Here is a 12,124-nt window from a genome sequence, read left to right as displayed (position 1 = left end):
TTAATGCCCAGACAATGCTGTGAGCTCTCAAGTTTTGTATATCTCATCCATTAGGAATGTTATGAGAATGTATTTTCTCTGGTACCTCAAGCAAATCCATTGTTGGATTGCTTGAAGTACCAGAGAAACATAAGTCTAAAGAACAGAGAAAAGCAAGCTAACTGCTGTTTGCTTTTCTGAGTATTATCAAGGGGCAAACCAGTATCTCTCTTAAAGTCATGTTAAGAATAAGACCACTCTTAAGTGTGCTTGTGTAATTTTGGACCAAACACCTAAATAGCCTTTTATTAAATTCTTTACCTACTTAAATAGCACACAGTACATAGCTAATAATCTTACATACTAAGACTGTAATTTAGCAGTTGCTTGCCTCAGAAGAAATAATTGATTTTGCATATTTTGTCCAGAAAGCTTTACACTTAGAGAAGGAAAAAGAGAGTAAAGCAGAGAACACCACTTCTTCTTTTCTTTAATATTTTTTTTTAATTATTTGCTGCACTAAATTTTTTCACTTACTACTTAGCCTTTGCTTTTTTAAGGGGATGATGGGAGATAAGCAGGGGGCAATTTTATCAAATTCTTGTCTGAAATTCATATTCTGTTGTAATCCGTGATGAAATTCATGTGCATCATAATGGGCAGGATGTTTATTTGATGATGTGTTAACAATTGTATATGTGCTGAAGTTACAAAAGGTTTTTTGCAGTTTCTATTCTTGCATGGAAGTCAAGCAGTTAATTGCTTGAATGTTTTCTGGTTCAGGATTTGCATGTACATCTGTGTACATAAATACTGTATAATTTATATATATCTATACATATATATAAAACACACACACATAGATGTGTCAATGTGTTCCAAGTGCAGTGATGCCACTATTACTCAAGACAGGCTAAGCTCCTTTTGACCTCACATTAGATTATTCAGTTCCCTTCAAGATGTTATTCACTACTGATTATTCTGGTAACAGTGGATTCATTGCTTACTTTACTCAAATTTAAAACAAAATTCTGTCAAGTGGGCAATCCAAGCAAGCAAATGTCTAGAAGAAATATGAAGCATGACAGAAAATTTCAGTGAAAAAATGTGATTATTCCTCTGTAGTCTTATCTTGCTACAGATAGAAGGAGAAACTAGTCAGGTAAATGAAAGAGAGGGCTACTAGCCGTTAGAAAATAACAAAACTAAGGTTAAGACCTGCCTTCTGCTTTGTTTTGTGCTTTCTTTTTGGTCAGATAGCACAAGTAGATCAACTGTGGTGTTTGAAACTAACACTGCTTTGTAGATACGCATACTCTGATTCTTTCCCTAAGCACTTGAGCCAGCTGGTTAATCTTACCTGGACATTTAGGTGTCCCTCTAAGTTTGTTGTATTGTATCCCAAGTATCTTGACAGTAGGATAGTGAGACTTCTGTTATCACTACTCCTTTTTAAACAGGATTACTGAATTTGCCTAATCATGACTGGTTATACAGATCTGCTTAATTCTAATCATTCTGCTATTTGAGCTGCCTTGTAGGCTGTGATCAGCAAAGCACTTATCCTGCCTATAACTTGTATCGGGCACCCCCTTTGTTTTCTTGTTGTCATGCTTGACCAAAAGAACATGAAGGATCTCTGAGCAGAAGGATAAAAAAGAGAGTGATTTACTTAGTGTTATCACTCACTCCAAATGAGGCAGAAGCAGCATCAGCCTCTCCTTCCCCCAGTGCAAGGCAGACCTCAAGAGCAGCGTGGATGGAAACAGGTGGGCTTGGCTGCCTTCCTGTTCCTGTGTAGTTTGTCTCTGCATGCCAAAAGAAGTCTGCCTTAGCATGGCAGCACTCAGCTGACACCAGGCTGTTCCTCACCTCTACCAAAGGAAGTGCCTCACTTGCTTGGAGACCTGAGAGAGGGGGAAACCTAATGGCTTGTGAGGTTTTATAGAGTTCAAGGTCCTTCTTAGCAGGTGTAATGTTTGTTTCCCACCACCAAAGCTTAGAGCTTGCTGCTTGTGCTCATATACCCTAACCTTAGCAGAGTACTGATACTGATCTTGACACATGATGTGTCAGCAGAGGATTCATGGTTAGAGGTCACTGTGTGTTTGTGCAGCAGTTCACGTGGCCAGCTGCCTTCTCACTTGTCTTGTAGGTGGTGGGATAGCAGAACTCCCTGCTTTAATAAGCAGATACCACAGAACCATGGGTGAAAACTAAACTTGATCCAGAGCATTCAGCTCTCCTCTTCTGTGTGATGTCACTAAATGAGATTAATGTTATCTGTCTTCATCAGGCTGTTGGGAAAACTAGCTAATTTTGGTTTGCATAAGGTTTTGCATGTGAAAAGGGAAGGGCCTTTGTTTGCTGCAGGTGTCTTTTCCTCCCACTCAGAATTGCTATTTCTGTTCTGAAATAGAATAAGTTTTTCTTAAGCATATAAGGCTGATTTTTTTGTGGTGGTTTTTTCCTCCTGAATATTTGATTTTCATCCCACATATGTTGGCATTTGAATATAAATTATTTTTTGTAAAATTTACTGTGTGTTTTTACCTATTGCAGCCCTAAATAGGTGAGAACAAAAAGTTTGTGAAAGGTAATGGAAGGGGTAAAAATTCATAATGAAAAAAGTTTACATGTACATCCACTTGAAATACCTATTCAAATATGAAGTATTACAAGGTATTATCCTTGTGTCATTTGGCCATTTTTTTGCTGTCTGCTGCTCTGACCGATTCCTCTGAAGAAAAATTGTTCAACTTCTATAAATTTTACAGTACACAGCCATAAATGTGTATATAAAAAAACAAGTCCACCACTTCAAAGGCTGGGCAGCTGTAAATCTGTGTTACTTTCTGTTTCATGATACTCATCTGGAGAAAGGCACTTGTTTTTCCAGTGCCTTTAGTTCTGGTTTCTTGGTCTTGCTTATGATTTTGCAGCCTTTGGTTGCTGTGTCTCAAAGGCTATTTGCCATGTCCTGACATTTCTCAAGCTGAAGTAGTTATCAGGGCTCCTCTTTCTGCTTTCTTGATAATACATTTCTTCTTGCCTTACTTCATCATTTGTTGACTGATGGCCTGGTGGTGCGTGATGGTGCCTGTTCCCTGTACTCAAACTGGTGCAGTCTCATGTGGAGGATTTGGAGGCTGGGCTCAGAGGGGTGATGCACCTCATCCCTGATACAAACATCTTACCTGTGAGTTGTTGTTTGCATTCATTAAGAAGCATGTACCAGGGACTGCTGTGATATTTGGGTGTACTGTCAGAAGGCATTTGGACAGAGGTAGAACCAATGCAGCAAAGTCTACTCTGCTGTCCACAGGAGGAATCAACAGCCATTGCTGCACTAACTACAGCAGAATTTGCAGTGGGTGAGTGCCTGCTCCGGCCAGGATGCGGCCAGTTCCCATACTACAATGGGGGACTTGCTGGAAGCACAGGGGCTCTTGGATAACAATAATTTTTACAGCTCAGGAAAGAATGCTCAGATGGTTTGTCCTCAAACATGGAAGCACATGTGCTGTGTTTATCTTTCCCAGCCCTCATCCTCTTTGACCATCATCCACAGGGAAGATGATGTGATTTTGTTTAGACTGACAGTATAGTCTATGACAGGTCTACAGAACAGCTGAGGGAGTCTTTAAACATTGATGGCAAGGAGGGAAAAAGAGGCATTTACCCTTTGCAATTTCAAACAAAAAGTATCTTTAAAATAGGCCAAGTATCAGGAAGATGGAGGCAGGAACCTGTCAAACAGGGGTCTTCTAAATTGCTTGCCACTTTGGGAAAAACATGTATAAGCTGTGCTGTTATCTGTCTCTGGTCCTGGCCAAAGTCCCTCTCTGTGTACCTTCTTGTTCACAGCATAAGGCTCTAGGTATTTCCCTGTTGTGGGGTTCTGGAGTGCCTTGCAGGTGCTTGTCTTGGAGTCAAGGGCTGGTATGCTTGTGTAGCAAAACTTTGTCTCTGTAACAAAACAAAGGCTATAAAGGATAAACATGTAAGACAGTTCTCTGTTACTGCTTTCAGATTTTAAGTACTGCATGTCAAGATAAGTGAATTTGTTCTTCCTGTGATTTATTCTTAAGACGACAAATTACGGTTAATAAAAACTTGAGTTCTAATAGTGAAGATTTCCTTGCAAGTAGATAATTGTTTCTGGAAAGATGTCTGTAAAAGTGGAAATAATCTAAGTTCAAACTAGTACCACGAACATTAAACACTTCTAATGTACATCTGTCTCAGATCTAGGTGCTTTGTGAAGCTGAATGTAACTTGTGCTTGCAGATATGGTCAGTATAGCTGACAGTTTATCTAGTAAAGAGGCAAAATCACTCCCACAGTCAGGCATATGCTTCAAACAGATCCCTGTGATTAAGTGTGCATAGATATTTTCCAGTAAGTTGCTTGTCAACTAAGTAGGATTAGGGTGATATTGAAAAGCTAGATTGTAGGTCTACTGCAGAGAATTGGGCACACTGGAGCAGTAGTGCAAGAGTGGTTTCAAGTTGAGCCTGTTATTAAGCAACAATAGATTTGAGGCAGGATTATAACTACTTTACACAAAAAAAGGCCATGTAGTAAATTTGAAAGAAGATTAAAACCTGTTTGAGGAACATACACTTTTTTCTTTCATTGCACGTGTTTTCTTGTGTGTGGTAAGTATACCATGGAAATTTCTCAAAGTTTTCTTTTTCTATAAAACACTAAGATTAAATAATATTGCTCTTATGACTGAAGTGTCGAAATGGAAGGATACAGGCTCTTTAGGAAGGACAGGCAGAAGAAATAAAGTGGAGGTGTCACTATCTATGTCAGTAACCAGCTGGAGGGTGTGGAGCTACACTTGGGGATCGATAAGGAGACGACCAAAAGCTTATGGGTCAGGATTAAAGGGAGGGCAGGGACAGGTAACTTTATGATGGGGTTTGCTACAGGGAGTGCAGCTAAGAGGCTGTACAAGAAAATTGGAGGAGCTTTCATTATAAAGGCATGTAGTGATTGGACAAGTGGGAAATGGCTTCAAACTGAAAAAGAGTTGGTTTAGATACTAGGATGGAATTCTTTACTATGGTGGTGGTGAGGCACTGGACAGGTTACCCAGAGAAGTTGTGAATGCCCCATCCCTGGAAGTGTTCCAAGTCAGTCTGGATAGAGCTCTGAACAACCTGATCTAGTAGAAAGTGTCCGTGCCTATGGCAAAGGAGTTGGAACTATATGATCTTTAAGGTATGTCCCAACCTAAGCCAAGCTATGATTCTGTGATTTGTCTTATTACCAGATGAGCATTCCTGTTGCTATAAGAAGTATGCACCAAAAGATTTAAAAAGGTAGCATATGGTAGTTATATGAGGCTCCTAAAATCTCTCTTTTAGGCATAGGGAAGGCTCTAGCCTTGTTGTATCATTCTCCCTTCTTCAGAGAACACCCCAGATGCAGGCTGCTTGTTTTAGGGGAGTTTTTCTTCTTGAAATGGTTCAAGTTTGTCTAAATGGAAAATATTTCTAGACAATGACATTCAGAGTGAATTTGCTATTTGGACAAAAGGAAAGGAAGTGATCTATTTTTCCAAGAGTATTAATCTTCACCTGAGACACACTCAGATTTTTTTTTGTAGTGAAAGAAATTCACTCACTCTCACACATGCGGTCTTCCCCTGCCCCAGTGAGTATTGCACACTACATCACTGCGCTGTTCCAATCTGAACCTAAAATAGGGCATTACATCATGTTACCCAAAAGATTTACAGGCAGTTTGTCTACAAGTATAAATTCTACCTATTCACCAGACTGACTGCAGAATTAGCTTAGGGGAAGTTGCACAGAGCAGTAGAATAACTTTGGTATTGCACTGTATCATGGAAGGAAAATATATCACCTTCTTAGAATTAATTATAAAGCAATGTAAAGAAAAATTCCCATTATGCAGAGCATAAAAATACTACAAGCTACTACCAAATGTAGTTCATGCTGTAGTAGTTTTGGTTGTCTGTGTAGCCCCATCACATGAATTTTGAGCTTTGGCTTAGTATCCTGTTAGCATAAAAGCGACCCATAGACCAAATTATAGATTTTTAGCTACAAGACACAAAATAAGTGCTTCTCACTCAATATCCTTTCATATTCTTCATACAGAAGAATCTTCTTACACTAGAATGTAAAAGGGATCTTTGTATGTGCCTAGCCTGATGTCACTTGTAACATGGATCACAAAATACCAACCAGCTTTTCCCGAGTCTTCGTGTGGTTGAATGCAAGTTTATGTAATTACACGTGTGTGTGTGTGTGTATTTATGTATGTATATTTTTAGATGTTCATCTAATTCTAGTTTGCAGAAGATACAGAATTTGAGACTGGGAATTTAGTCTATATGTTAATAATTACCCTATTTGAAAAGATTTTCAGCCTGAGCTTTAAAAAATCTATTGTTGAAAATGCATGTCAGCCCTTCTTTGTGTTTCTGAAGTACAGCGTAAACGCCTAGTGATTGTCTCCAAAGTGCAGGGTTCTCTCCAAGGTTAATATTTGTGCACAATAGCAACTGCCTTTGCCTACCTTTATTTATTGCTACTAAATACATCGTCAAAAACTAATTCCCTTTCTTTTTTAGAACTTGGTAAATGCTAGATATCATCTTTTTATTTTTCCCTCTTTCAATTTTATCAGTGCATGTGTTTTGGTTTTTCAAAAATTGCTTTCCAATACCAGCATGTGATGATTCTGCATGTAGTGCACATTTCCTATGGTGATGGCTATGGCCTACTGCCAGCACTAAAATATATTTGAAGGTTTAAGAAATAAATCAAATGATGTAGTGATGATATACTTCACTCTTGTCATGTGTTTTTGGCCTTTCCAAATCCATGGACTGATTTAAAAATTTCCCATGTGATTAGGCACTTGCATCACAGCATTATTGTAGTCAGAAGTCTACATTTTAAAAAATTCCACCTATCAGCTGTTAAGAAGATAGTGCAGGATAACCTTTGTCTGCCTAACTCAAATGTGACATCTTGAAAAACCATTCCTTGTTTGCTGCAATAATAGCAATAACATGTTCTTAAAAATAAATTATTTATAACTTTCCCAAACCATCTCCAAGTGTTTTTAATTGTGTGCATTTTGTATTGTAAAATTACCTCAGGCACCAAGTGAACACATTTTTTTCTGTCAAAGTAGATGGTAGATAAATGTTGCCCCCCCATGTAAACAGTGAAACTCAATATTCCTTTTTTGGAATTATGATGGGATTTATTTGGGGTTTGATGTCAGGAGAAATAAATCAAAGCACAAACATGAGAAGTAAGCATGATTATTCCTGGACTTCTTCTAAAAGAAAAGGAAAATCAACATTTTTCTGTGTTCTGTGCAATTTTGTTAGAGCTAAATGCAACAGAGCAAGATTGTGTTGCGATTTTGAAATTAGGCAAAAATTAAGCATTTTGATTCCTATATAGGAATGTTGATCTTTATAACATTAAACAAAAAGATATGAAGCTCTAAAGCCATGGCACATCAGTGGTCACTGTGCATACCTTTCTGTGTGGCACAATCCTTGATGTATAGAGGTTAGAAGTACAACACATATTGCTGAGCTTTAAATACTGCACTGTGCTTGCCAGCTTCAGAAAGTCATTCCTTTATTAGTCATCCGTCTCTGAGGCAACAGAAAAAAAAGTTTTCCCAATTTATATAGGCATCTTATAGTGAAATTGCTGCTGAATTGGGGTCTCAGTTGATGTTTGTGAGGGAATGGATCTGGGCCAAAACTCCTAAAAATGCATGTGTTTCTGCCCTTTGTCATGGGGACAGCAAATGCCTGTAGGATTAATGGGTTACCAGGTGACAGAAAAAGTTATGCACACATCAGAAAAGACAGCAGGGATGGAAAGAGGACAGAGCAGAGATGCACAAGGAGTATGCATGCACAGGGAACAATACAGGAGTATTGTTCCAGTTAGCTCAGGGGAGATAATGGATGTGTGTCTCTTCTGACACACATCCATTAGAGGAATAATAAAGATGTTCCTCAGCATATTAGTTTTATACACATAAGTGTACTCTTGTAACTTTACTCCAGTCTCATGTCTTAAGTATCTACTTTTAGCTCCTGTTTTCTCTGAGAAAAGTTATGTAATAGACTTCATTTTGAATGTTGTTTGGGTGACCTACACTCCCACATTTTTTTTTCATGCTTTAGAGTACTTTATTGCATTAATGGAAGGACTATGAAAATACTTTCTCCCGGCATTGAAACAAGTTGCATAGAAAAATTGCAAAAATTTGTCATCTTTTTGTAATTGTTTTACAATGAATTTTTCATAGTATGTGATTGAATACCTAATCTTGCTTTGTTGTGTTGCTTGTATGCTGCTGCATTTCTGGTACTGTAGCCAGTCTTGTACAAGTTGCATGTCTTGTGTCTGCTCTCAAGAGAAGCCACAGGTACCCTGTGCATCAAATTCTTTCGCAACTGCTTTGGGTTCCTCTTTCTGCGCCCAAGAAGTCTCAGGGGAGTCTTGAATGGATAGTGTGTTTTAGCCTCTGCCTATTTTCCAGCAATATTTTTTAGCCTTAAGGCATTTCTCAGAAGATGAAGCATGAGAAGTGCACTTGGCTGTGCTGATTTTGAGAAGACAGCAGCCAATGCCCCATCAAGGGGAAGGGAAAGGCCATGGACACTACTCATGACAGGAATGAACTGTGTAGTTTCTTGGAAAATGAGAGGAAAGGGAAGCAAATAGAGTAGGCTTTGGCAATAGTCCTAAACAGGTTGAGGAGAAGAATTAGCCACATTAATGATTAATGATAGCAAAGCTCATTCAGCTTGAAAAGTACTTTCTATAAGTGCTAAGTGCTGGCATTAAAAATGTATGCATTTTCGTTTTAATCCACACTTGGCATCTGCAAATGGAGAGGAAAGGGAAGAGCCAGCAGTGTCATTATAGTAGCACTAATACCTCACTACAGCTGAAATCACAGCTTGCCAAGGCACACAGCCTAGGGTCTGGGTCTTGCAGAGCTCAGCCTGTTGTGGTTAGGAGAACCCGATACGGGTTCTCCTAAAGTGTTCCATCACCTGTCCTGCAGAGTTCCAAGTGATGGCTTGGAAACCTTCTGCAAGTCAACATCTACTAAATGAGCAGTTGTCCTCATAAAACCCCTGCTGAGGAAGATAATGACTATGTGTAGTCTGTCACACATGGATTACTGTGCACAATTAAAAATTTTATAAATACCAATTATCTGATCTCTGTTTTTCTTTTCCAAAAAATTAACCTGCTTTCTCTAATGTGTGGGAGATGCAGAGAAAGGGAGCTCTAACAGAAATGATTTGTTGTGCTATCAAGGTGGTGGCACCACCAGAAATGCTGCGGACCAAAGCAGCAGAGATTGTGTGGGTAGGAGGTAGAGTCTTTGTTGCAATCAAGCTGCAGGAGGTAAAATCTAGACTAGTTTGTTAATAGAGGTGTCTGAAATGAGCTGAATAGATAAATAGAGAGGCAGAAGAGAAAGAGAAGAGGTGGTTTGAAGTCTGAACTTTAGCAGGTACAAGCCAATGCCTGAGGGTTAGGCTGGAAGGTGCTTGTTGATGGGTTATTTGATTGCACAGCATGAAGGAAGAAGCAGTTTGAGAGAAGCAGTTTTGTGCTCTGGCCTGAAGTTAGGCACACCAACCTTGGCACAGTCAATGCAGTCCTTCACCTTCCCAGGCTGGTGGTTAGTCAGAAGCTACATATCTTTAGTAAATGTCTGGAAATGGTAACTGAAATCCTTGTTTTGCCAATTTGCTGCAGAGTGTGTAATGCTTCTTGCCTCCCACACAGCTCTATGCAGAGCTGGTGTCATATCTTCATTTTACTCTGCTGTTGGTCTAGCCTCACTCTTTATTCACACATCTGCAAACAGAGAGTTAGGGACCTCGTTCTGTAATTGTCTCCAGTTGCTTATGCCAGCTGAGCACACAGGCAGGGTGAGGACATCACAGGGTGCCCCTTCCACTGGGAAGCAGAACTTTGTCTGCTCTTTCTGTGTAATGCTGGGCTGGTAGAAGCTGCATGGCAGCAGCAGAGAGCAGGGTCTTTATCACTCCCTTGTCTTCCCAAGAGACACCTATGCTCTCAGCTTGATGTAGGAAGGATAGAGGTGGAGGGGAGTTGTTGCTCATAAAGAATAACAAAGTTTAACCTTAATTTTCCCTTGGTCAGAAATATATGCATTTCTTCTCTCTTTGTTGATAGCCATGCTGTGCACTGCTGTGCTGGAGGCTACATTTGCAGTTGTGAGTTGGGTAAAATGCTGTGGTTGCTAGGGGAGAAAGTATTAGTATTACCAATATTTATTATTTGGTCCCTATGGAAACTCTAGTTCTTCAGGGAGTCCTAATTCTCACATTTTTCCTTTCTATGGAAAATTTACTTCTTTAACCATGAAGTTCAGATAGTTGTTTTCCAAGAATAGATGTCAAGATACACAACTCCCTTTGTGTTCTAGTATGCTTGACAGATGTCTGTCTATAGGGAATTACTGCTTACTAAAATATGTTGTGGCTTCTAGTCACACAAAGATCTTTAGAGTGTGGTTAATCGAAAATCATGTTTTATTATATTTTCTGCCTCTACATCCTCTTTGATTTGTTCTTTCCCCCATTGTTATTTTTTAATTTGCTGCATATTTTATATTGATGAAAAGCTATTTGGTGAATTTTGGTTTAAGGGATCTTAAAATTTTTTTTTCAATATTAATGATTCCATGATTTGATGGGGAAATGAACTTTGTGTTTTCTGCTTAAAGGTATAACTGTGGCAAAAGCTACAAATGTGGCTTATGGCTGTAAAAGGGACACAGTAGTACCTGTTTTTTCAAAGTTTGAATTCTTCAGATTTTCAGACTAAAGCTGTTAAAATACTGAGTGATTTAACCTTGGCAGAATAGTTAACTCAGTGTTTGGCTCTCTTACAGTGCCTAAAACAGTATGTGGAACTTCTGATCAAAGAAGGTCTAGAAACAGCAATCAGCTGCCCTGATGCTGCCTGCCCAAAGCGAGGTCATCTGCAAGAAAATGAGGTACACTCTTCCTGCAAAGAGGCTTTTTTCCTTTGATTGATTTAAACAGGGTGTTTAAATCTGTCTTGCTTTTTATGTTACAGCTTCATTGTTGACAACATATGTTTTTATTAATCCTTCAAAGGTCAAAACCACTCTGTTTATTTAAAATTACTAGATTATTACTGTTCCTAATTGGAATTTTTTCTTCTTTTCCTTTTTTCAACAGATTGAGTGCATGGTTGCATCAGAAATCATGCAAAGGTATAAGAAGCTACAGTTTGAAAGAGGTAACACATGTAACATTACCCATTGAAGGCTGTGAGAACGGGTTTGTTCAGAGCAATTCTATAAATCAGAATCCCTGCATATGTTCTTGCAGTAGCATTGTGCATTAATTGCTTAGTCATCAGAAAGAAAAACCCCAAAACCTAAAAAGTAATTGCTTCTGTTCTTGCCTGCATGATTCCCAGAACTGCAGCACTCTGGGAATAAACTAAGGAAAGAAAATTGCTATGTATTATGTTCCTAAATAACTAAGGGAGAGAGTAACCTCTATTTTGAGCTTTGCTGTTTAAGTTGACTACTAGTGTTATAGGGGCTGGAGAGGAATACAGACCTCTTTCACAGAGCCACGATTATCTCCTGGGTTAGCATTTGGTACAGAATTAATGAGCGGTTCTGTGTGTAAAGATACAAACACATTAAGAACATAAGCTGACCTTGTGCCTATGGAGATGTGGAATGGTGTGGCCATAGAGAACTTAAAGTTTTGCTAGAGACCACTGCAGTTAGCAGGTTTTATTGCCTGAACTGGGCTTTGAGACATGAAATGAGTTATCTGTAAGGAGTACCCAAGAAACAGATAAAACTGTGGTTGTTAATCATGTTGTTACATTAGGATAGAGGTCAACTTGAAATAGGTTCCTACAGGACAAGGCATTGTAAAAACACTTTCTGGTGGGTTTAACTGCATAGTATACGCTGTATTTAACTTCAAGTACTACTGAAAAAAAATACATCTCATTCTCAGAACAAGTTTACTTTGGTGAATGAAAGAGGGCAATTAATTGAGACTCATGAAACTCACTTTGGT

At 38.9% G+C, this 12,124-nt stretch overlaps 1 protein-coding gene across 2 annotated transcripts in view; it reads left to right on the top strand.

Annotated features, from left to right (window-relative positions):
* RNF144A (ring finger protein 144A) overlaps nt 1-12,124 on the top strand; it is a 63,419-nt gene that overhangs the window by 39,903 nt on the left and 11,392 nt on the right. For both annotated transcript variants that reach the window (XM_030270085.4, XM_030270084.4), the window contains 2 exons: nt 10,945-11,049; nt 11,258-11,318. In XM_030270085.4, the coding sequence (XP_030125945.1) occupies nt 10,945-11,049; nt 11,258-11,318 (166 nt within the window). The remainder of the gene's footprint in view (nt 1-10,944; nt 11,050-11,257; nt 11,319-12,124) is intronic.

Source organism: Taeniopygia guttata, chromosome 3 (genome assembly GCF_048771995.1).
Source record: "Taeniopygia guttata chromosome 3, bTaeGut7.mat, whole genome shotgun sequence".
Classification (NCBI taxonomy): domain Eukaryota; kingdom Metazoa; phylum Chordata; class Aves; order Passeriformes; family Estrildidae; genus Taeniopygia; species Taeniopygia guttata.
The sequence above is the reverse complement of the archived record's forward strand: the minus strand, read 5'-3'. Positions and strand labels throughout refer to the sequence as shown.